This window comes from Chroicocephalus ridibundus, chromosome 2 (assembly GCF_963924245.1).
Source record: "Chroicocephalus ridibundus chromosome 2, bChrRid1.1, whole genome shotgun sequence".
Taxonomy (NCBI): Eukaryota; Metazoa; Chordata; class Aves; order Charadriiformes; family Laridae; genus Chroicocephalus; species Chroicocephalus ridibundus.
This window is the reverse complement of record NC_086285.1, coordinates 21,603,515-21,628,076: the sequence shown is the minus strand read 5'-3', so window position 1 is coordinate 21,628,076 and position 24,562 is coordinate 21,603,515. Positions and strand designations below refer to the sequence as shown.

Sequence of the window (24,562 nt, the reverse complement as noted above, 5' to 3'; positions counted from 1 at the left end):
TTTAAAAACACATAACAGTAAAGATGTACATATCAGTAAAATGTACATAACGGTACATTTTAAAGTACTGTTATGGAATCTAGATGATCTTGAACTCTTAACATGTTTTTATTGAAAGTTAGCCTGCAGCCAGATAAATTAACTTTTTGCTGGGATTGATGCATGGATAAATAACAGATAGATGGCCTTTCTACATTTTTGGATAAGTTTGTGGAATCTGTTAGTAGTTGGATTCCACAGAATTATTGTGGAATTTTTGTAATTCCCCTTGAGCACAGATTGTCTGGAACAATTCCTATGATTAATACAAATAAACCTTAAAAGTTCAGTCTCCAAAGAGAACTCTAATGAAGATGCAGTAGCTCTCAGAGGCCTAGAACATGTCAGAGCAAGACCAGTCAATTCATTAGATATGGCGTAGGACTCTCTAGAGTAGAATAACCCCTTGCCTGGTTCATAGCTGGTATGGACACGTACTGCCTGAGAGCTATGTGGAATACTTTTTCAGAGCAAACACCTGAGCTTTTTCCTGCATAAGTAGAACTTTGTCTTATGAGCTTCATTCCTCGAGTTTCCTATCTCCACATGTTCTTCTGCAGTGTCCTGCTTTCTGCTCACTGATGTTCTCAGCAGCCCCAAGCTAGAGAATAAAACTATCCCTACCTATCATTTATAGATTTGATATCTACACAACTGAATTTGAATACTGCTTTCATACACAAACTAGAAAGTTTTCTTACAGCTGCAGCATTAGTCACACACTTTTACATATGTATGCCTGCTTTGTTTTCCTGAGTAAATCAGATCAACACGAGGACAACAGTTATGCTCATAACTGATGCAAATTTTTAAGAAATGCAAGGCCGGATTACAAAACTTAAAATTAATTCTAGAAAATGGGCAGAAGATTGCTACAATTGTCACTACCCTGAAATCCTAATCTTTCTGTTTAAATATTTTCCATGAAATCCCGAAACTGAAGACTGGGAGACTGGGAGCATTTTGAAATTTCTTAATCTAGGTATAAACACAGTGATTTATTTAAGCCACATCACTCCCACTACTCATATTGTATACTTGTGTTTCTTACCATATCATTTGCCTTTCAAAATTTGAGATTGGTTTCACTAGCTATTGGTTCCCTTGCCAGAGATGTTGCCGTGTCTTCTGGAGCTTAGAAACTCTGTTCATTATGTACTCTTTAGGTTTCTGTGGTATCCAGTTTTGCAACACAGCTTGTCCAAGACATAGATATCACAGTCATTACCAAAAGGACCACTGTCTGGACTGTTTTAAGACCTTAATGCAAAGTGCGACTCATGTAGGTCTATCAAATATAGCACGTTCCTAAGGTACTTTATTTTATAAACACAGGAAGTAGTTATCGAAGATACAGAGGACAGTTAAGCACTTAAATCACGTTGAGAGGAGGGAAAGTAGACATCCATCTGTTATTTATACCTTTGAGAATATTTACTTTTGCTGATTAATTTGGAAAGAAGATCACAAAATCTGTGTTTAATTTACATGCTTAATTTCACAGATGCACCTAAGATACCATAGTGATAAAATGCTAGATAAATAGGTAGGTAGCACAGCTCTTTTATGCAGAAACTTCTTTTGCAATTCTTTTACGTGCTACCAAGTTTTTATTCTTCATTTATTGTTTTAGAACAATAAGACAAAACCCCACGCATTTTTAGATGAACCGTTTATATCTACCACCACAATTTCTGTGCCAGCCATAAATCTTTCAAATCACAACAGATTTGAGATCAGACTTAATTCTTCATTGTTTGTTCACCCTGAGTGCTATAGCGATAATAGTGGGTATTACCCTGCACTATTAAACAGACATTCACTCTGGAGTTAAATAGTCATTTGCTGGCAGAACTGCACCATGGTCAGTCACACAGCAGCCCCAAATTCTTCTCTGTTTGGTTTCATTTTTATCTGTTCCTTTCTTACATTGATAGCTACTACCTGAAAGTTTGGATTCAAACATGTTCCTGTTTCACTGGTGAAAGGTGACACTTGCCTGTGAAAGGGTTCCACAGACAGATGCTTCAGAATGCAATTTATACGTATCCTAGACATTTTAAGAAACTTGACTCAGACTTCTGGTCATCATTCTAAGCCATGTGATGGGTTTTCTCAGGACTGTGTTACTATACCAGGCATTATAGCCCAGCTGATTCCCAAAGAAATGTCTCAAATGGTGGTGTAATGCCACTATTAGGCTTTAATTGTATAATCAGAAGAGTGCAAGGAGCACAGCTCAAAGAAAACAGGCTTTCCTGATAACAAATGAAAATATTTCTACTTAACAACATGCTCATGCATTACACTGGGTAAGTAAAGTATAATGCAAAACAGTTAGGAAGTTAATTTGCGTGGTACAGTAATGTGAAATACAGGTAGATGATGATGGAGTGAACACAGAACAGAAATAAGAACAAATAAAAAAAGTAAGATAGTTACTTAAACACAAGGGTAAAGATTACTTCAAAAACACTGAGAGGGAAGTTACCAGGTAAGGCAGAAATTTTACCTGCTTTACCTGAATTCAGAGACAGCTTCAAGAAGATTTTGACAACTGCAGATAGGAACCTCCTCTGTATGAGCACGTGTTCGAAGACAAAGGAGTGCAGTCAGGGTTTCAAAGTCCTCTTTGGTTGTCTCACTATAATGTATCTTAACCTAAAATAATCAGATATCAACATATCTTTTCTACAGCATAATTTTTAGCCTTCTTATGTTGCCTTCTTGGCCCTCAGGCTGTTTCTTCCACTTCTTGTGTGTGTAAAGTCCCAACTCATCTCTTTTTCACACCTCTGAAATTTGCTAAGTCTTCCTTAACCTAACTAGTACTAATTTGTCTGGAAGAGTTATCTTTATTTGGTAAACTACTGATACTTTTATCCACTTCTCTCTCTGTTGACTATCGTATATAGTTTTCTTTATATTATTTTATGCTAACTACTATTCCTGTGCTACTAGAAGAGTTAGAAGTAAGTTGACTAGTTTCTTCCCCTCATGAAAACAGTGATTTTTTAATAGTTCATGGTCACTACTCCTGAAGTCAAGTACGGCAGGATATAAGGAGTTTTGACTTCAGAGCGAAAAATGCTTCAAAGTTCTAACATGGAAGCTAAGGGGGAAAAGGAAAAAAAGAAAACATAAGTAGATGCTTAGTTTCTAGAGAGAGCAGTTAGGCCCTACAACAGCAGTTCTCTATAAGAAAATACAAAAATTTGACCAACCCTAGAATGAATGCTAATGTACTTGCGCGGGAGCATTAGTTTTTTTCCCTTCATATAAGCATCTAACCCACTGCATTACTATGGAGAAAGATGTCTTCCACCAATTTTGTGACGGTCACTCTTCATTTCCTCTGCTCTCATTACAAGGGAGATAGATAAAACAAGGAATTAAATAAATCAAGTATTTTTTATGGAATAAATCAAGATTTTTTTTTTAATGGAAAATCTTTGCACTATATCAAATTTTCTTTTTCTTTACTTTTTTTTGTTCCACTGAAATATAATGCAGAATGGCAGTCCCAGTTAGATTTGTTTAATGGTCAGTTCAGCGGTCGTATAAAACTTTCACTTGTACAGCTGTAGTTCCTCTTCCCATACCAAATATTTTTTTACATAGAATTACTTGTGAATTAAACAGAGCCTGGGAAGCTTCCTGGGCATTGGAAAACGATTGTCTGTGCCATTAAATAGTTATGATGTTCCCTGATGTGATTTCAGTCCATGCCCACGAGCACTGTCCAGAACACTTCCCAGGCATGGTGCAGGAGTTGGCTGTTCCAGGGATTATTCCCAGTTGGCAGTTTATGTGCAGCCTCCTTGTTTTCAAGGTTGAGAGAGTTTGCTTGTTCAGGCACAGGCCATTCTGTGCCAGTGGTCTTCAGTGCCAAGGAACATTTCTGGGCATGTTTATTTTACTAGTATGGAAACAGCCAGAATGATCACAACAGTCTTAACTGCCTTCCAGAAGTGCTAACCTCTTATGGTTGTACCCCTCAATATAACTTGAGCATCACTGCAATCGTATTTGTCTCCTAGCCTTCCTTCAAGGAAGGGCCATAAATGAAGTCTCTTTTTGTTAGCATAATATTTTAAATTTTACATATTGCTATACACAGACTCCTATGTAACGTTGCCAGAAATTTTTATTTAGACGAATCTGAAATCCACGTATGTCTTCATAGAATTTGGATAATCTGAGATTAAGACCTGCTAAGGCAAACTGTTCAATTTCTCAACATACTCTACTGATTCTCTATAGGATATTTTTTTTTTATCAGTCTTTCCAGTCCCCTAAACAATGGAGACTCTAACATTTCTCTATAGGACGTATTCCCAGTTTCAGGGAAATAAACAAAGTTTTCTCAGTATTTTTCCTAAATATCAAGGCTTTTTTGTGCACCATTACATCTTGAGTTCCCCCTCTGTTCAGGTCTATTAACTCTTACAATATTTGCATTATCATATAGCATTAATGAAACCACTTGCTTCCCATTGGATATCACAACGAATATTAGTATGTACAATTAATGAAGAAGCCGATGAGCCCCAACTGTTCTGTAATTCTTTGGTGAACTGTTTTGCTGAATGTTAACTTCAGAGTTTGACTCACTGTTAAAGAAAAAACGAAATGCAAGTAGAATACTAATTTGGGAAACAAATAACTTTCTGAACTTTAAGATCCTTTGAACGTAATCAGTTACAGGATGATTCATATCCTTCCTTTCTTTTGCTCGCTAGCTGAAGAATTCACTGAGCCTTTAGAGCAGGTGTTTTTCTTAACCCTAATTCATCCATACTGTCCACAAATGCAGTAGTAGGAATATGCAGTTTCAAAACTGTCTTATGTTCTTTGTGCAGAATGCTCTCTTGATTTGTTGGCAGGCCTTTATTAGCACATAAACATTAGCTTATGTAGTCAGGTTAGCATTATGCCTCCTTCTCCTGTCATAGCTCCTGCTTCCTTTGACTTCTTCGTCTTTTTAGATTTGTGAATGAGATATAACCGGAGCAGTAACCTAGCCTCACCAAAACATCTCTGCACTTCTCTTTCTAGCAGCTCAGATGCTGATGCCCACTAGTACTGAAACAGCCGTGTTATGTATTGCACGATTGCTGGGGCTTCATGCATGGGGCGCAATTGCATGGGGATAACAGAAATATGAACAGCCCTATTTCATACTATCACTCGGCACCGGGCCACTTTCATCCTGTCCCAAGGACACTACTACTTGTTAATGGTATCAGTGTTTTTTTATAAAGGGGCAAAATCCCTGTAGAAGTATATGAATAAAAAAGGGAGCTTAGCCGATGTGTAAATGAGATCTGTGCCTTGGTGCATGCCACTCGAGACTTGATGCTTTTCAACATCATTCCCAGTTCTACAATTCGTATGTCTGGGAGTACTACGGGAAGCATAGGAGCTATGAATTAGTGTATACTTGTCTGGTTTTCAGAAAATCTGGGCTTATCTGTAGGTTCCGTTATGGAATTCTGTGTTATGTCATCTGAATCATTTCATGTCTCCTATGCTCTGTTTCCTCATCTCTAAAGTGGAAAAGGAAATGTTTTTTCCAAAGATGACCTTCATATTTTCATTTTAAAAACAAGAAACAAAGCAATGGGTGTGTCAGGCTAACTGTATTTCTGAAATTGTCGGTGTAATGGACATCCAGGGGTAATTTGCTGAAACATAGAAGCCTGTTTATAACAGTCGGTGCAAAGCATTATAAAGCAGTTTTCAATACAACTGGCCATTCACTTTTATTTATTTAACCAGAAGGAAATGTAATATGTAATATTGTGAAAAAAAAGTTTAAGATCGTGGGAGCACCCACCCTAAAACTGAAGTGATCATTTTGAATATTTAAAGATAGGAAACAGTTTAGACAATCATGTAAAGGTGAGAAAGGTGGGTTAGTTGTGCTAGTTGGGATCATCAACAAGAGTGTGAAGTACACTCAGTAGCGCTTCAGAGATCTGTGCCTCGAACCTTGAGTAATTTATTGTGTGCAAAACAGGTATCAATGCCAACAGATCAGAATTCTCTGCTAACTTCTGTTGCTATTAGCTCTTTTTACCCACTTTGTGCAGGTATAAATGCACAAAGTAAAAGGCAGTGGAGAACGTAATCTAGTATCAGAGAGTAATTTCAGGGTGGCACCTTCCCAGAGAATGTGTTTGGTTGTTGTTATTTTCTGCTGATTCTGTTGGAAATTCCGATACCTTAATCTCATAGATTTGACTCTAGGGCCCTCCTCTTACACTTTCTTTTTCTTTCTAGTTATTCAAAGCAGAGCCTTCAGCACAAGCTTCTTTTTTATTCTTTATCTGCTTTTCAAGATGTTTCCTTTGTTGTTGTAACTGACATTAAGATTATAGAAAATATCCTCCCATTCTTCTTTAATGAGAACTCTGCCAAGTCTCACTTTAACTAGGGTTTTTTCCTTTCTTTCTAGTTGAATTAGAAATAAAACTTACTTCATTTAGCCCACTTTTATTCTTAGGCTCTGCCACTGCTAGAATTCCCCATGGGAGTCCTTATTTCCTACTGCCTATTCACATGTCATGTCAGAGCTACAAATACCGAGTCTTACTCGTGTTCAATCTCTTTTACAGTAAAATAACAGCGCTTTTTTTTTAACATCTTTTCAATTCTCTGTTTACATGATATTGCAGGAGTACTTTACAGAACATGTAGCTATATTTTTCCAAACCATCATCATCAGGTGGAAGATTGCCTGTTGAAATTTGTCCCACTCTCTGATCCTCCTTGTCATCACCTGAATGGCGGAAATTTTGAGAGGCAAAAAATGTTAAGACAGTGATGGAATTCAGTGCTGCAGACACAGATATGATGCATCAAGTATTAACTATGCCTTAGTAATTACATTTGAATTTTTCATAAACATTCAAATAGTACAGGCTGTTTGTAGTCCTGTATGTTCAAAATCAGCTATTCTTACATTATGAGCAAATCCTCTTCTAACAATTCAAATTGCCATCCTATTCTGCAGTACAGTTTAATTAAGCAATATGTTTAAGTAAAGTATATATACAGAAAACACATTTATACTTGAATTCAGATGTACGACTGGGTGTATTGAGCTAGATGCTGAGCACAAATACCATTCAAATAGCTTACAAATTCATATCGCAGTTACTCACAGTGACACTTCACACGTACTTCATAAGCACTTCGATCTATGATAGAGTTCTGCGTTTGTGACACGGGAAAGTGGAAAATAACAAAAGGAGGAAAATACAGTCTTTTCCCAGACATCGCAGTGTGACAAGAAAGTGATATTCAAAGGCTGGAGGAACCAAAATGGAGCCTGTTCTGTGGTGAAGGGAGGCAAAGCCAGACTGAGCACAAAGATAGTGCTTTATTTCTTCCAAAAATTGCTCTATGAGTAGGGTTTTTTTCAGTTGGACAGACACAAAGTTCAAGGCTTACAGTATTTTTATTTTTTTTTAATATATTTTTAGGTATACTTCCTATCTCCCTCAGCTTGGAAAGAAATTCCGCTTTAAAATGTTCTAATTTTTTTTTAGTAATTCAAACAACTTAGCAAATGTCTGAATTTTTTCCTAATGTAATAGGCCTTCCTTAGTGGTTAAAGGTAGAAAAGAGTTCTGTCTGGTCAATTTTCTATTTAATTTTCCAGTTCAACCTTTTATTTAGAGGAGTTGATAAACATTTTAACTGAGCTGAGTAATTACATGGTATTTAAGAAACCATTTCAGATTTCTGGAATGTCCTTCAGTTCCCAGAAATCCATTCTTTATATGCTGTTACAGATATCCTGGCAAAAGAAAAAAAAAAACAACAACAAAAAAAAACCCAAACAAGCTAAGGAATAGTTGGTTTATAGGACACATGTTGTACATTTTAATGCTCTTGATTGGTTTATACCAGCTCAAGCTTGTGAAAAGATTTTTCCATCCAGACTTTGTCCTTTTCCTTCCTCATAATTTTCCATTATGTTTTTAGCTTTTACAGCTTAAACCTTGATGAATTTTCTGTATACAGGGTAGCTGATTTATTATTATTATTATTATTATTATTATTATTATTATTATTATTATTATTATTATTATTATTTCTCATTGAATTATCTTAAAAGAGAAGAAGCAAAACATTTCAATTCATGCACTGAATGGACGCTTCTTGTCATGTAAATATTCTCTGCCAAATAGTGGTAAATGGCATCCGGTAGATCCGATGAGATCTCCATCTCCGAACAGTTCACTGAAAGGATTCTGACATCTTTCTTATTACCCAGACTCATCTGCATTAGTTATACCAAATCATCATTGTTATACATGCAGAGACTTTAATTCTCCCTTTGCTCCCTGAACCAGTACTCCCGAGTTCCACACAAATCCTGGAATTCCTTACATTTCATGAATGTCCCTATTCTCATTTCCTAGAACATCTTTGTTATTGCTTTGCTAGGAGCTGATTTTGGTCATCACTTGAAAATGAAGTTGTTATAAAATGGCCCTGTTGACAGATGGCATAAATGCCGTAGCTAATCAAATCTGCTCCAATGTTTTAACGGCAACAGGGAATTATCACCATGCTACAAATGAATGCAGTCAGTAGAGTGGGTGGTGCACTGAAATGACAGTTCCCAGAATTCTAACTCAACGACACAGCAATGATAGTATCTGCTACGGCTGACATCTCATTGCCACATGCCTCAAAGGAAGTTCACAAACAGGTTTGCTTGGAGCCTATCTAGTTCCTGATAAAGCTGCTTTCTGATAATATTGTTTGAACTCAACTTTACATCAATAGAAAATGTTAAGTAAACAGTGTCCAGGGTTTAGCGTATTTTTCTTTAAAGTAGGGTCATCTGAAGAGTGTCTCAGATGTTTGAAAAAGCCATTCCAAGTCCTTGTTTGTTGCATTCAACTTTTGATGGTTTGTTAGTTCCTCAGGAAAAATCAACCCCGAGACCATTGCTTGCCACTGTATTTCAGTAGTTTGTCAGAAAAGACTTAAGAACTGTAAACGAGCGCACCTGGGATAAGCTTTTATTCACTTAATCTTTGGAGACTTATGTTTGACGCCATTTAGATACAAGATAAAATATAAGATGGAAGATCATTAATCCTTCCTAGTCTAAGTACAGTTGGGTTTGAATTAGCATGGATATGTAACTGCAGTAATTGCCTCTACTGTTGAATTTATGGAGTGGCTTGGTGTGATATTTAAACGTTGGGCTTGATTTTCAGATGTACAGAAAATTGCCAAACTTATTAGATTTTATCCAGAGCAGTATGACTGAAACGTAATGCGTTTGTGCGTATTCAGTACATCTGAAAATTAGTCTGGTTCTCCTTCAAGATAGGCACAGAAGTTGCTAATTAAGTTCTTCAAACTTTAGAGAAAAGTAAGAGAGACTGAGACTTCCAAAAAATATGTTCTATTCATAGCTGGAGTGTCACGTCATTTCTTTCTACTTAGCAAGGTCCTCTGTGTTCTCTCAAGCATTCATGGATACAGAACACCACAAAGATGGGGAGGCAACACTTAGCTCCCAACATAGCACTCATTCACTCACTCATTCACATTTGGCAAGAAGAAAAAACTCTTCACAGTGGCCTTTATTCCCCTGCATTGGGAAGGAGGCCTCTGTACTTTCTGGAATACATTTCTGGTTTGGGCATCTATTCTCTTCATTGCAGCAGGTTTTTGGAAAAGTCATTTGCTATAGAGTGAGTGATAAATGACACCTGCTAGGGTTGGGGTGTTGTTTTTAGTAACATTGCAAATGGTGGAAGGCAGATCAGATCAGTGCAAACCCAGCTAAAGAGAATCAACATTTTCTCAAACTCTTTTGTCAAAGACATTGCAGACTCTGCTCAGAATGATTATGCAGAGAAGTTTATAAACCCAAGGGAGTTGTTAACGCTTTTTAGATCTTCTTGTAACATCCTCTTCTACTATAAGAACGATTCTGCTCTTCCATTCTTCCAAAGTGGATCCCTGTTTACCTCAGTTGAAGTAGGTTAATACTTGTCATGTCTTGGCATCTTTCACTTCATTGAGAACATACACCATAAATACAGCTAACCATAGCAGTCACCTTATTTGCTTTCCTAGTCTTATTAAAAGACAGTGAGAAAGTTATTTGCTGTACAGTCAGGCACATTACAAACATGAATGCCAAATAACATCATCCTGTCTTATAACAAAATACCGCAGGAAATAAATGCAGGAAAGAAAAAAAAACAAAAACAACCAAACAAAAAAACCTAACTGGGGAGAATCTCTTTCAAAGTCGGGCATCATGGTTTAGTTATTTGCTTGCTGTTTTAATAATGCTTTCCATTTGTAATTCTACCTGTTGTCTAGGAAACTCTAAGTTACTGTATAAACACTGATAACACACTTGTGAGACGGGGATTGCCAGGGGAATCATTGTATTAAAGTGTTACAAGTTGCTTTAAAATTTCTTTGTTACATATTGCAAACGAGAAAGGATATTGCAAACAGGTTATCACCTAATTTGATAAGAAATATGCATGCAACTTAAAATTTCTGCAGCTAGTGAGGAGGTAGAAGCAGCTGTGTTGTATTCTCTAATTGTCATGAAAGCTCTTCTAAGGAGCTGTTATCTAAATCTGTGAACACCGATCGCATTGTTATATGTGTATCTTGATGTCTCAGGTCACCTTGCCTGACAAAAGCAGTGACTGGTTCACTACATCCTTTGTGGGATTAAATTTTCATGCCTAAGGAGTTGGATAGAAATAATTAAACCAATTTACATCCACATGGCTGGCATCAAACTTAAAAATGCCATTGCTCAGTGCGGTCTTAAGAATAATTATCCAGTGGAAGGGAGATATTCCTATATAAAAACTGTACATTAAAAAAAAAAACCACAATAACTAAAATAATAATTCATTCATTGAAATGCCTTTCACTGAAGTGGATTAAATGATTGATTCATATTGCAAGCAACAGCCTCTTGAATAAAAGTAGTACCACATAAATCATATGGATATTAAATTAAATCACATCATTTACTTATTCTCTCTGACATTCTCTTCTCTTCCTCTCTCGTTCTTGTTTTCCTCCTATTTCCGTCTCAACAACTTCTATCCATTTCATCATTTAAAGATGCTCCAGTGGATTTGACCGTCACCGGCAAGATTGGGTAGACAGTGGCTGCCCTGAAGAGGTATGTGAGTAGTTTACATCCTCAGCCCATCAGAGGCCTTTTATACACTTATGATGCATTTGATTATATTCTTCAGATTGTGAAGCATGGTTTCAAGGCCAAAGACATGCTGTATTTGTCTTTATCATTCAGTGGAAATGCTGTAAGGCATAATAAAGAAAAATAGGCTGAGCAATTTCACTCCCCGTTTGAGGAAATAAAATGGACACAAAGTAAAAATTTTACCTCTGAGAAAATACTTTAAATAAAAAGTAAAAATTCCAGAAAGCCTACCCCAAAACAGTGTCCCTGCGCTGTTTTTCTCTTAGATCTCTGACTCTTGACAGAAAAGGGGAAGAAACTGTGATGTTCCTTATCTCAGAAACCCCTCTGCCAGAGTAGTCTCAAGTGAAAAACAGGCATTGCATTTTGACTATGAGATCTCCACAAATAATTTCATACAGAAGAAATTACATAGGTGAATTCAAAGAGATTTAAAACAAACAAACAAACAAAAAAACCAAAACACCTACAAGGCATTTGGATTTCCTTTCGTGGAGAGGCAGTGAGACAACGAGAAAGATATCTGACTGTGGTAGTGGTGGACTGTCAAACAGGGACTATGGCCTCTAAAAGAGTTACTCCGGGTAGTCCTGGACCAGAGCAGTTCATTTTTGAGACACATATATAAATATCTTACTGCTGGTTCTTTCCCAGTGTCCTCACTTTAGAAGGTGTTTTGGGTTGGGGTTTTTTTTTGGTTTTATTTTTTTTCGTATGGGGATTGTAGTAATAGGAACAAATTAATTTATGACACTTTTAATCTCCTGATGGCCATAAAAAAGCAGTTACTTTTTCATTTTGGCTGAAATGGCTAAATTCTATCATGAATTTCAGCAACATAGCCTTTCTGAAGTGTAATGTCAGGTGAAACTGAGGGCAAAACGTAGCCCCAAGTGTCTAGTTAGAAAAGCACATTCTGTTTTATTCTCAGTAGAAGCGAAGAGAAGTAATGATATAAATCCAGTCTGATGGAAGAAATTGTTTTTCTTCTAAGTGTAATTGCAAAATAACTGCATCGTACATACTGCCTTGTTACATGGGCTTGAAGCCTCAGCTTTGCTGATTTAAGAACTGAATTTCTGTGAGATTTATTGTCTGTGGAGGACAACCTCTTCAAGAACATAAAATAAAAGTTACTGGGAGTATTTGTCATCATAGTGCACAACCTTTGTATTGCTTTAATCCAGATTATAATTAGCTAGGACTCAGTTGTGCCTGTAGATGACGTTATCCAAAAACTGCTCGCTGCGTGACAGTAGCATCCCATTCTGCTTCTCCCTTGTTTCAACACAGCCAGTGCTCCAAGCCTTACTGCATGATCTGAGAGGAAATTATTGATACGCTAAGTGTATCTGAGAAACTGATAGTTTGATTTGCACAGTTTCTGGCTACTTGATTGCTGCTCACAGTCTAACTTTCAGGCTCTCTGGAGTAGAACGAACAGCTTACGCAGCATCTTCCAGAATGATGCCCGAGCTGACTGCTGGAGTTCAATGAAGGATCAATAATTAGCCACACAGAGGTTACTTGGAGATGCGTTCATTCAAAAGGATGAATAATGAGGATTCTCACAGTAATGCTTCCTTCTTTGTAATATAGATTTTGAGCTAAATTTTGATTAAATTGCATCAGTGAAATTAGGAGCGGCTTTCAAGCTAAAGCGTAAAAAATTTAAAGAATAATTATACTGCAGGTACTGATATCTTTTCTTAATATAAGATATTGTTTCTGGTAAAATGAAGGACAATAAAAAACCATACACATTAAAAGAAATACAGCACCCACTGGATTTTGACAGGCAGGTCTCAATAAAGTGAACAGGCTTTGTGGGATTCCACTTCTCATTAAAATGAATGGGGACAGCAGGAGTTACAGGCAGTTCCCATGTTTGCTGCTAACTAATTGGATGTATTTTCCTGCAATACTGTGTCATCCATAAAAGAAAACATTCATTACACCTGCAGAATTTTTAAAGTATCTATATGTACACACATAATACATGAAATTTTAATATTATATAGAATTATAGACATATAGTGAATGTGTTGCTCTATAGTGTGGTATATAAATATTCTATAGGTTGAATGCGTCCACACATTTTACACATATATGCATATTCTTCTGTGATAACTGCATGTAAAGCCTAATTAAATACTCCAGTTAACTACACATTACTCACTATGGAGAGCTACAATTTAACTCCCACATATCTTTTTTTAACATGTGTTATGGCACCCAGACCAATGGCAGTGATCATTTACAATAGAAGAGTGAAAATTTAAATGATAATCTCAGTTGTTAAAATCTGATTGGGGGAAATAACATGTTTGACATTCAGGGATGACTTTGAAGCCTTGTATTAACCACTGAGTATTGTAACTTTTACAGCTAAATGAAAAATATATGTTGCTGAATGCTGTGTAGAGCACTTCAAAGGGAGAAGAAAAAAAAAAAAGAAAAGCCTCTCGAAATTCCTTGATTTAGGGTTTCCATTTTCATTCTTTTTATCCTGACAGCTTGTTCATGCTTAAATTCTTCATTCAGTGACAGACTCTGCTGAGAATTAATTTTCTCTTCTTTGCTTTTGTTGTTTCCCAACAGTCAAAAGATAAGATTTGTGAGAAGAATATAGACACAACTGAAACACCTCCATACTCCATCACCACCCTTCTGCCAACCACCACAAAGTTTAGAGTTTTAACGACCACCAGAGGATCCACCACTTCTCACCTGCCGACTAGCCTGCCCACAGAAGGTGAAGTGTATAGACTGCATTATTCTATAGAGCAAACGTGTCGTTTACAAGTCTTAAAGTAATTTCTTTCCTTTAAGAATGTGTTCGTGTTGACCTTTTCTCTTTGGGGCAGTGGAAGGAGCGGGGAATTGCCGTCAAGGCAATATGCGCTACTGCTTTTACATTGCAACTTGCTCTCGCAACAGTACGGTGCAAAGGGGATGAGCGCTGGAGGAGGGGCCGGCGCTGGGGGAGCACGGACAAGCCAGGAGGACGTCTGGAGAACTTGGGGTTACAATGAGTTGTTTGTGTTCCTTTAACCATTAGGCCATAGTCCAAAACCTGTTGAAATGGCAGACAGAGAGGGCCCTGCTGAAGTTAGTGATGAAACTCTCGTCGCAGACTTAATGAATTTTGCATCCCTTTAAGTATTTTATTTAGCCAGGTGAAAATTAGAGATAACCCAAATTGAAAAACTCTTTGAAATTTGCCTGTTTACTTTTTTTCAGTCAGTTTACACGGTGCTTTTCATGTAGTGCGCACTGTTGTGAAATAGTTTCTATAGGCTTCTGAACCGAATTAACTGGGTAAGTGATGGCGTGTCAGTTGCCATCCTTGTTCCACTGTCTGCTTAAATCTTGCCTTTCTGTGGTTGAGATACCCTGCTTTCCTGCTTCTGGAGAAAATTCAGCTGGGTAGAAAAGCTAACCCAGATTAATCAAATACCATCTATAAAATAGAACAGGGCAAGGGGGAGGTTTCTGTTGGAATTCTATGTTAACCCAAGAAAAGATACTGGGTGCGCGCATATTTTTGAAGTGGCCAGTCACAGCAAAATTTGAGCTGAAGGCATTACATGCTGTGAATCTACTGATAAGAAAGGGTGGTTTTTGCAGCAAGTGTTTAGAAACTGTCAGTGCAGGATTTGGACTGCATTAGCAGCATTATTCCCTGACATTTCGTTCATTAAAACTCACAACAAGGAGAGGAATATGGAAATAAATAGGATTTAAAACTGGTCAACCTTTTAATGATTCTTAGAAGAGGAACTAAGTAATTGTTTTAATTTAATTGTTTTATTTTATTGTCATATGTTAATTTAATTGTTTTATTTTATTGTCATATATTCGTTTGTATAATCCTTAATATGATAGAACGCTCAAGCTATATATGAAGATGTAACATAAATGAATTATTTGTGTTATGAGCACACCCTAGCACCTTTATTTACCAGTATTTTGAATCCTCCTTTACGCTGAAACACTCTCAAAAATGTTTTTTTAGTAGTAAGGAAGTAAAGCATTGCTCAGTGTAAGAATACCACAATCTAATTCTCATTAAGTTGAGTAGCAAACAATTTTCTAATTGTGGAATTTCTTTGACATTAGAAAATCATTCCTAAAATGACTCATGACCTAGAAAAATGCATTTTCCGACAACTAACTGATTTTTCTTTATAGATGACACCAAGATAGCACTGCACCTAAAAGATAATGGAGGTAAGAGATTAATTTTTTGTGTGTAAATAATGTCAGTCGTTTCTCAAATTATGCCCCCCTGAACTTCATTAATCAAAACCAGATTGTAGAAATAGCTTTTACCAGACTCTCAAGGGACTTCAGCCTTCCACATCTATGTGGAAGAGCAGCAGGGCTAATAAGCATAGCAACTGCTTAGCAAATTAAACATTTACAACTCTCTCTATAACTCTTTAATAAATCAGCAGGTTTAATTAACTTCCAAATATGGACATAGTAAGTAAATTTTCAACTGTATTAATACAGTTATTAACTGTATTATAATAATACAGTATTATTTAACTGTATGAAGAGAGGATATGGTGCTAGTTCTAAATATTAATATTGTGTTATAAATTCATTCATAATAGTGAATTATCACATGACATTTTATTAATAAACATATCGATGTAATATATCTGTATTGCTGCACTAGCAGTGATCCTGTATTTCTCCATGCACATTCGCCATCAAGTTAATAAGATCACCTTGTCTTACTGATAAAGGCCTCTGTTAAATGAGGGTCTGCAGGGGACTGCTTTTGTCATCTTCTTTGTGGTTCAAGGACTGAGACCTGAGGTTTGTTCCCTCTCCCTTTGAAGCTGATGAGAATTTTGCTATTAGTCAGAATAGGACTGATTCATTAGATGTAGGCAGCATCTGCATTCACTGCTGATTTGGAGCTTGCTGAGGAGAAAGGAAAGATTTGTGTTGATTTCTACAGGCTTCAGAATGGTCTATCAAAGCAGGGATGATTCACTGAGCAAACTAAAATAAATTCTATATAAAGGGGCATATTACGGGCTGTGATTGCCTTTCCTCCGGCAGCAAGCATGGCAGCAGGCCTGGGCAGGGCGCAGGGTGAGTCCAGCAGCTCAGGGGCAGCAACTGGGGTGAGCCCCAGTCTAGTGACCATCAACTGAGTCTGCAGTGAGGACGCAAGCCCAGGGTCAAGGTGGGAAGCCAGGTTGGCAAGGCAAGGCTGGGAGTGGTGAAGGAGCAGGCGAGGCACAGCAGCCGGCAGCACAGCTCAGGCAAGGACCAAAGAAAGCGGCTCCTGTCTGCAGTCCCAGAGGAGGTGAGGTGATGAACGAGGTCCATACAGGGAGTCCAGCAAACAGCAAAAGGAGACAGGGCCACAGATAAGGCTGCAACAGAGCTCCAAGGTGTCCACCCAAGGAGACATGGCCAGGGACGGGACTGGAGACAAGCTACTTGCAGCTCAGATCCAAGGTTGGTCCAGGAAAGAAGATCAGAGATGGGGCTGAATACAGGTACACCTACAACATAGCTTAGGCTTGTGCTTGAGCTTACGTGGAGCCCCCAACCCCATGGACAGGGGTCCCAGGTGTGGCTGGTCAGGACAGCTGAGGGACAGAAGTGTTTTCTCAGGGCCCTCGCAGAGAATAGTTCAAGTTTTGAAAAAACACAGCATGTGGATGCCACTTAGCATTTTGGTCTGTTTTCCTGTCATTTGTTTTTCAGTAATATTCAGCCATTTTCTCCATCCCTCATATTAGAGATCTGCTCACTTCACAGGAGGCAGTTGCCATCCCCTTCCTCACCAGTTGCTCCTCTGTCACTAACGACACTTTTACTATCACTAACCACAGCATAACCAGTCACGTGCTGTAGTGGATGTTGAATTCTCCATTTGTTGGCAGCGTTGTTGTTTGACATGGCTTTGACACATAAATGATCCCTTGGAATAAGGTCATTTTTAAACTCAGGGTGGTACTTTTAGGCATTTTTTTCTACCAGAATGTCCCTGAACCTTCTTTCTCTTATTCTTTTTGAAACCAAATTGCTTTTTATTTTGTTGTGAAAAGTGCTTCAGTGCTTTTAAAGATCAATAGACGAGGTGAATCAGTCAGCACTTCGCTCTCCTATTTCGTGTCTGCTCTGTCCATGAGGCGCGTTCCCAGCTGAGCTGCACCCACGCTCTCCCCCACCAGACATCGCTCCGTGGCGGGCGGCTGGCCTGACACCAGGCAGCTCTCTGACTTGAGCATGTCCTGAGCAGCTCAGAACAATACCATAGAATCATAGAATTGCGTAGGTTGGAAGGGACCTTTCAGATCATCTAGTCCAACCATCAGTGTAACTCTGACAAAAACCATCACTAAACCATATCTCTAAGCACTATGTCTACCTGTCTTTTAAATACCTCCAGGGATGGTGACTCAACCGCTTCCCTGGGCAGCCTGTTCTAATGTTTAATAACCCATTCAGTGTAAAATATTTTTTTTTTTAATAATCTGACCTCCCATGGAACAACTTGAGGCCATTTCCTCTTGTCCTATCGCCTGTTACCTGGGAGAAGAGACCGACCCCCACCTTGCTACACCCTCCTTTCAGGTAGTTGTAGAGACCAATAAAGTCTCCCCTCAGCCTCCTTTTCTCCAGGCTAAACCCCAGTTCCCTCAGCCACTCCTCAGAAGACTTGTGCTCCAGACCCCTCACCAGCTTCGTTGCCCTTCTCTGGACTCGCTCCAGCACCTCAATGTCTTATGCTGTTATATAAAAAATAATTCAAAAGGTGGGCTTTAGAAAACACATCCGAGTTTCATTCAGGATTATTTTTCCACTTGTCTAATCTTCGACCAAGATCTGAACAGAAAAACCCTGTGAAAGCAAACAAAATATGGAATACTAGAGCAAGTGAGGGATGGCTGTGACCTGCTTGGTAGAGTGACGGGGTAGAATTTGTGGCATCACTTATCTTAAATATAGAAAGTCCATTTTTGTGCAGAAAGGTGCTGCAATCTGGGAGGATAAACCAGCACCTGATGTGATTGTTCATTTTCCTTGAGTTCTTTCTTTTATTCTTGAAATTTGAAAAAAGAAACTGACTTCAAACAACATGGAAGCAAAGCAACGCACCAGGATTTCTCATTCACGCAGTAAACGTAGCTTTTAATCTGAGAAGTTCTTTTTGATGAATCTTCAATTATGCATTGAATTTTCCAGTGACCTCTAGATTAGGCTCAGATAAAACCTCTGCAGCCGCAGGCACGTTCTTTGATTCTCTGTGATTTGTCAGCCTTTCATAAAGACTAGATTATTTCAGGTCACAAATACAGGGTCTTTACTTTCTCACATTAGATCCTTTAAAACTCTAATGAAAGGGAACCTTTTATAATGGAAAACCAAAGCTATATTGGATCAATGATGGCCTATAACTTCATGTGTCCTTGGATGCTAGCAGTCAATATCTGGTTAGGTACAACAAAAGGATTGTACAGAAATTTTGCATCTCCCCTCTGCCTGGAACTTCTGAAGCCAAATGTTATAAAGCAGGAACTAAATTTACATTCAGTTTCGTCAGACTGCTTTGACCTTTTAATTGTATGAAAAAATCACTTGCAAGGTAGTGCTGTAATTCACCCACAGTCTACTCTGGCCTATTTTAACGTACATTTCAAATTAACTTGCTTCTGTTTCTTCTGTCTTCCCTTTTTCTCCATAGACATGATAGATGCCTAATATATACGCACCTAAACCATTTTAAAGCACAGCTGGCATGCTGTCACAATCTTTGTTAAATTTAGTTGTCTTTAAAATAACAAGCATTTTGTAAGTTTTAACATATGTCCAGCACTACAAATGTATATCTTTGTTATTAGTTGCAGGTTCTGTTGCGTTTTTAAATTTTTTTCTTATAACACAACACAGCTGACTAAACAGCTTAAAAGCCTATTTTTTCATAAAAATTGTGAGAAATTGGCTGTGGCTATACAGTACTGCAGTATTTTCCTGTTAAGGTCTCGTTGATGAATTTAGATGATTGGTCAGCACATCTAGACGTTATATTTGACCTCTTTAGACACCTTACTGTGATGATTTGATTGCTATGAGTCCCTCTCAATCCTTCAGCTTTATGGCTCAAAAGAAAAGTGCATGTGTGTCAGACAGAAAGTGTCAGAGAAACTGCTACTCTTCTCATTCATCAAGACGTACAGAAATTACCGTTAAAAAAGCAAAGCTATGCAAAACACATCTACCTGAGGGAGAAAGCTGTTTTATTTACTGGTGAACAAGCCCATCCTAGCATATGTTGTGCTAGGAAATGTCTGTGTCCTGCTACTTTCACTCTGTGGTGGATTTTTTCAAAGATGGCCTAGATACAAATGTTAGTAATGTACAGGATTAACAGTAGTGCTATACAGAGCTTAATTTGAAAGATTAGGAAATTTTGTAACAAATGACCAAAATGCAGACCCAAGTTTTGAAAAAAGAAAACCCACAAAAACCTTTATATACCTTATATACAGTGATAAATTTGCCCAAGGCTATTTTTTTAATAGTCCCCTATGCCTGGAAACTAGCTCCCATTAGTCATTGTCTTATAAATTTCCCTTAAAAATTGCAGTCTGAGCTCTTCCTACCATAGGATTTCTTGAGAAATTACGAAGAAGGCTCAGTCCTGTTTTTCTTGTGTACCCTGAACTCCAGCTGTAACATGTTGAACTCTAGTTCATGCCTGCTAATAATCATCTTCTTTCTTTCTAATATGTTAAATTTCTAAATAATCCAGAAAATGAGACCTATTTCAACAACGAGACAAGCCAACCTTTCAGGGAAAACAAATGTTTTTGGCATAACAAAAGTTATTATGACCGCACAGTCCAAAATAGATAACTCAGACTAACAAGTCACTACAGATTAGCTGATTCCTCTCCAACTTTAAAGTAAAAAACATAAAATTAAACGATGCCAAATCCAATCTTTGTGGTTGTTTAAAAATGTTTTAAAGTGGACCTTGTATGGGATAAGTCCACAGGATATGGCTTTGTTTTATCAACAGATCATGACCTGGCCACAGGAAATTACCTTCCAGAGGCTTCAACTCTTCATAGCCAGAAAGCCACAAGCTATTCTTTTGGGCCTTTCTCGTAGCCAGTGGCAAGCAATAGGCAAGAGGAAGTAATTAACATCATGCTAAAAGAGCTACCCAAAGTGGTATAAGCTACTATATGGAGGTGCCTATCTCTATCAGCTACAGAGAAAAATCTAAATGACGTGCTAAGAGTAGGCATCTCACTCATAGGTACCCAAGGTTTCCTTACATTAAGTCTCTTCGGTGTCCTAGCTAACGTGTTCTGTTTCCATTCCTGCCCAGAAACCTGGCAGACCAAGATTCTGACCTCTTGTTCTACTCTTCTCTCATGAAAAAGGGAGGATTTAAGGTTTTTACCATTATTGCAAAACTCCTGTTGAGACTAGGTTATGGATAATATAATTATATGTTTACTTCTGTATGTTTCCCTTACTTGAAACTGCTGATGTGCCCCTAAAATCGCATGGTTCGTACCATTTTAGGCAAGCAAGGATTTCCTTGGAGACAACTTGACATACAGTTTACTTTATCTTTGCTGTGCTTGTATAAAAAACTTTTTATCAAGGGGTAGCTTTGGAGCACTTTCAGTAGTGATGGAAATAGAAGATGACATAGAGAAAAGTATCAGAACACAGAGCTAAACAAAATAGGTGTTGGATAGAAACGTGCTAATAGGATAAGAATATGAAGAAAGGTAGATTCATGAAGAACAATTAGCTGCCTTGGTTATTAAATAAACCAGAAAGAGCCTTGTAAACGGAGTTTATTGGATTTGTTTACCCTTCTTGTTATATTTAGGTATGGGAAAATTCCAAAGGGAACAAATAAAATACAACTCAAATAAGTCAGCGAGTTTTCCCATATATTGTATTTCACATTGTAGATTACAAGCTAAGAAATGCTGATACATCTCCACTTTTATTCTCTGTTTCTCCCTGAATATTTCCAAGCTGTTCCTCCTTTGTCATTTCTCAGCAGTCTGTTCTCAGCACTAGTTAGAGACAGGTCTTAAGATATATTAGAGATCTCTCTTGTTTTCTTCAGTATGATCAAAGCATGATCAAAGTTGAACTTTAGATGCCAAACAATTTGCTAAATGCTACTCACTGCTTTCTGCAAGTTCAGCTGTAGCACTCAGAATAGAAAAACATTATTCTTAGGACAAAGTGTCAGATCTACCATAGTGTGTTGCTGTAAGAAACACGAAATGATGTGCCCAGTGTAATTCCAGTTCTTCCTTCTCAGGAAATCTTGTGACTTAAGGAAAGCATGTACAGCCTTGCTGGTGCCTACTGACAGATATCTTATAGAAACAGAGCCTTCCAAAGCCAAAAACATAAGCTTGGTAAAGCGACAGCCTCTGATATAAATATTCCCATCTTCCTTGTGCATCAGACACAGGAAGAAGCATATTCTACATACTATATGTAGTGGGCAGTGGGCTACATGTGTGGTTTTAAAGCAAATATAAATGAAAAGTGCTGAACTCATCCGTTCTGGGTGAAAAATAGAATCATGGATCAATAATCTTTATTCTTGGGGCATTTAAAGTGTTAGAATTAATAAATTGTGTTATTTGCTGTTTGTTTTACAGTACTCTGGATTCTACTTAAATGTTACTTAGAACAGAATTTCTTACATCTCCATTGTATCCCAGTTTTGCTGTCATCATCATATTACAGCTATCATCACAGAAAATGTGAAAAACGCCAATCCAGTCTGCAGTCAAGCAAATAATGGCAGAGTTTTTTCCAAAGTAGTCGCATTGAATGCATCCCCTAGAAAGCAAATGTCACTTTCTGCCTCTAGCATAAAAAGGCATTTTTACATCATATTAGGCATTATATACCATAGTAGGTTAAAGAAGTATGATGTTAAAACAGTTTAGCTAAACCAGAACAAATATGTGTAGACACTCTGATTTAAATTGAAGTCTGACTTATGCCAGTTTAGTTTGACTTTGGTTTTCTAAGCCAGATATAAAATGATATACAGTATCTACTCTTACAGTTGACATGACTTTGCTGCAAAGGTACACATTGAACTGATTTCATTAAACACGTACAATTTGTGAATTTTGTGCCAGCTCAAAGGGTTAATGAGAAAACCACGTGTAGATCTCAATGGAGATCTTATGAAGGGCTAAATCATAGAATCATAGAATAGTTTGGGTTGGAAGGGACCTTTAAAGGTCATCTAGTCCAGCCTCCCCTCCAATAAGCAGGGACATCTTCAACTAGATCAGGTTGCTTAGAGCCCCGTCCAAACTGACCTTGAATGTTTCCAGGAATGGCGCATCCACAACTCCTCTGGGCAACCTGTTCCAGTGTCTCACCACCCTCATTGTAAAAAATTTCTTCCTTATCTCTAGTCTAAATCTACCTTCTTTTATCTTACAACCATTACCCCTTGTGCTATTGCAACAGGCTCTGCTAAAAAGTTTGTCCCTATCTTTCCTGTAGGCCCGGAAAGAGTGCAAGGTCTCCCAGAACCTTCTCTTCTCCAGGCTGAACAACCCCAACTCTCTCAGCCTGTCCTCATCCCTCTGATCATTCTTGTGGCCCTCCTCTGGACCCGCTTCAGCAGGTCTATGTCTTTCCTGTGGTGAGGGTTCCAGAGCTGGACACAGTAGTCCAGGTGGGGTCCCATTAGAGCAGCGTAGATAAACTTTTAAGACAGGTCTGCATTACTTAATGTTTTGTCTTATCATCCGGTCCTGTTGCTGCCACAGTGCTGTGGCAATGTGACAGCTAGGGCACGCAAAGCTCCTGTGATCTTCTGTCTTTTTACCTCTTCTATGTGCAGTTAACCCAGTAGTTGCTGCCAGTAGCCTCCTGCAATCTCCTCGACATTGCTCACTCATCTTTGTCATCAGTGTGCATGGGTCGCTGTGGAGGATGGTGAAAGTGGAGGTCAAGTGAAAGAAGACTAATATAGATGTACATTTTGCATTTAAGTTGAAGTACCTGAAGGTCTTCTGTCTCCACAAGGTGAGGAGGAGCCTGCTTGGCCTGATGGGCTTGTGTTTGCTTGTGTTAACAGGTTAACAGGAGTCAGTGGTCTGACTGAATTGAAATTCTTGTAATATGGTAGCTTGTTGCTCTTCTGGATTTGGCAACAGACAGCTGCCTTGCCAGGCCAAATGGCGTGGTACAATACGGTACAATACTGAGCTTTGTGGTGGCCTCTGCTTGTTGCTACTAAGTATTGTAATGGCTTACATGGCCTCAAGTGACTCAAACTAAAATTAATGCTGATGACAACTGTTGTAGCATTAGGTGATGTTTTAGAGCAGAAGAATGAAAGTCCTTAGCTAACACATTTAGAGTGCTGTCATCCTAAAAACAGAGGGATTTAATTTTAGGGCACTGTCATCCATTTACTGCACTAAGCAGTTGATCAATCTTGGAGACACTTACTGAGTTGCCCTGCATCCTACAGAAAATTGATAGCAAAGCCAGATTCAGAATTTGTGGGTTACAGTTCATAATATTCTCACTCAAAGACCACCTTTCTTTCCCTACATGCAATCGAAAACCAATTTTTAAAGCATTAGCTGAACCTTAACCTTATAAATCATCATGAAACCGAGTAAAGTGTATCAATGGCTGAACCTCAAAATGTTAACAAATGCTAGGGGAATGAACCCACAAAAGCAAGAAAGTCACACTCCATTACCATGAAGAAGCTGAGAAGCGCAGAGCACGCTGTTCCTAAAAGAGGTAGGAAGAACAGTTTTATGGAGATTCCTCTAAGCCTCTGGAGAACCCTTCCAACTGCACATTCCCTTATTCCCTCCCACAGTCACTATATGTAGGTCATTAATCATCTGTTCAGGAATCTGCATTATGTACAGGAAAAAAGCTTAGGTTTGGAGAACCATATACCTGCCTCATAAAACAAGCAGTCTCCTGGTAGACTCACATTCCAGATGTACGTGGGGGCCCAAAAGAGGAGAAAAATCCAGTGGCTCTGCTGAGCTCACTGTAAGCTGTAACCTTGTGTGCTCAGCTGTCCAAGACATTATGTTCTCCCTCTTTGCAGGAGCGTATTAACTCAAACCCACGGTCATACAAATAGGGTGATACAGCTTCCAGGCTAGAAATGAAATACATACTAGGGTGGAGGGCTGGTGGATCTGTAGGTGCAGGTTAGTCTCAGACCATGCAGCGGGAAAGGGTTTCTGCTCT

At 38.3% G+C, this 24,562-nt stretch overlaps 1 protein-coding gene across 1 annotated transcript in view; it reads left to right on the top strand.

The window, feature by feature from the left end:
- Window positions 1–24,562, top strand: part of PLXDC2 (plexin domain containing 2) — a 282,185-nt gene that overhangs the window by 234,085 nt on the left and 23,538 nt on the right. The window contains exons 10-12 of the mRNA XM_063324688.1: window positions 11,179–11,239; window positions 13,883–14,036; window positions 15,476–15,514. Coding sequence (XP_063180758.1) covers window positions 11,179–11,239; window positions 13,883–14,036; window positions 15,476–15,514 — 254 coding nt within the window. The remainder of the gene's footprint in view (window positions 1–11,178; window positions 11,240–13,882; window positions 14,037–15,475; window positions 15,515–24,562) is intronic.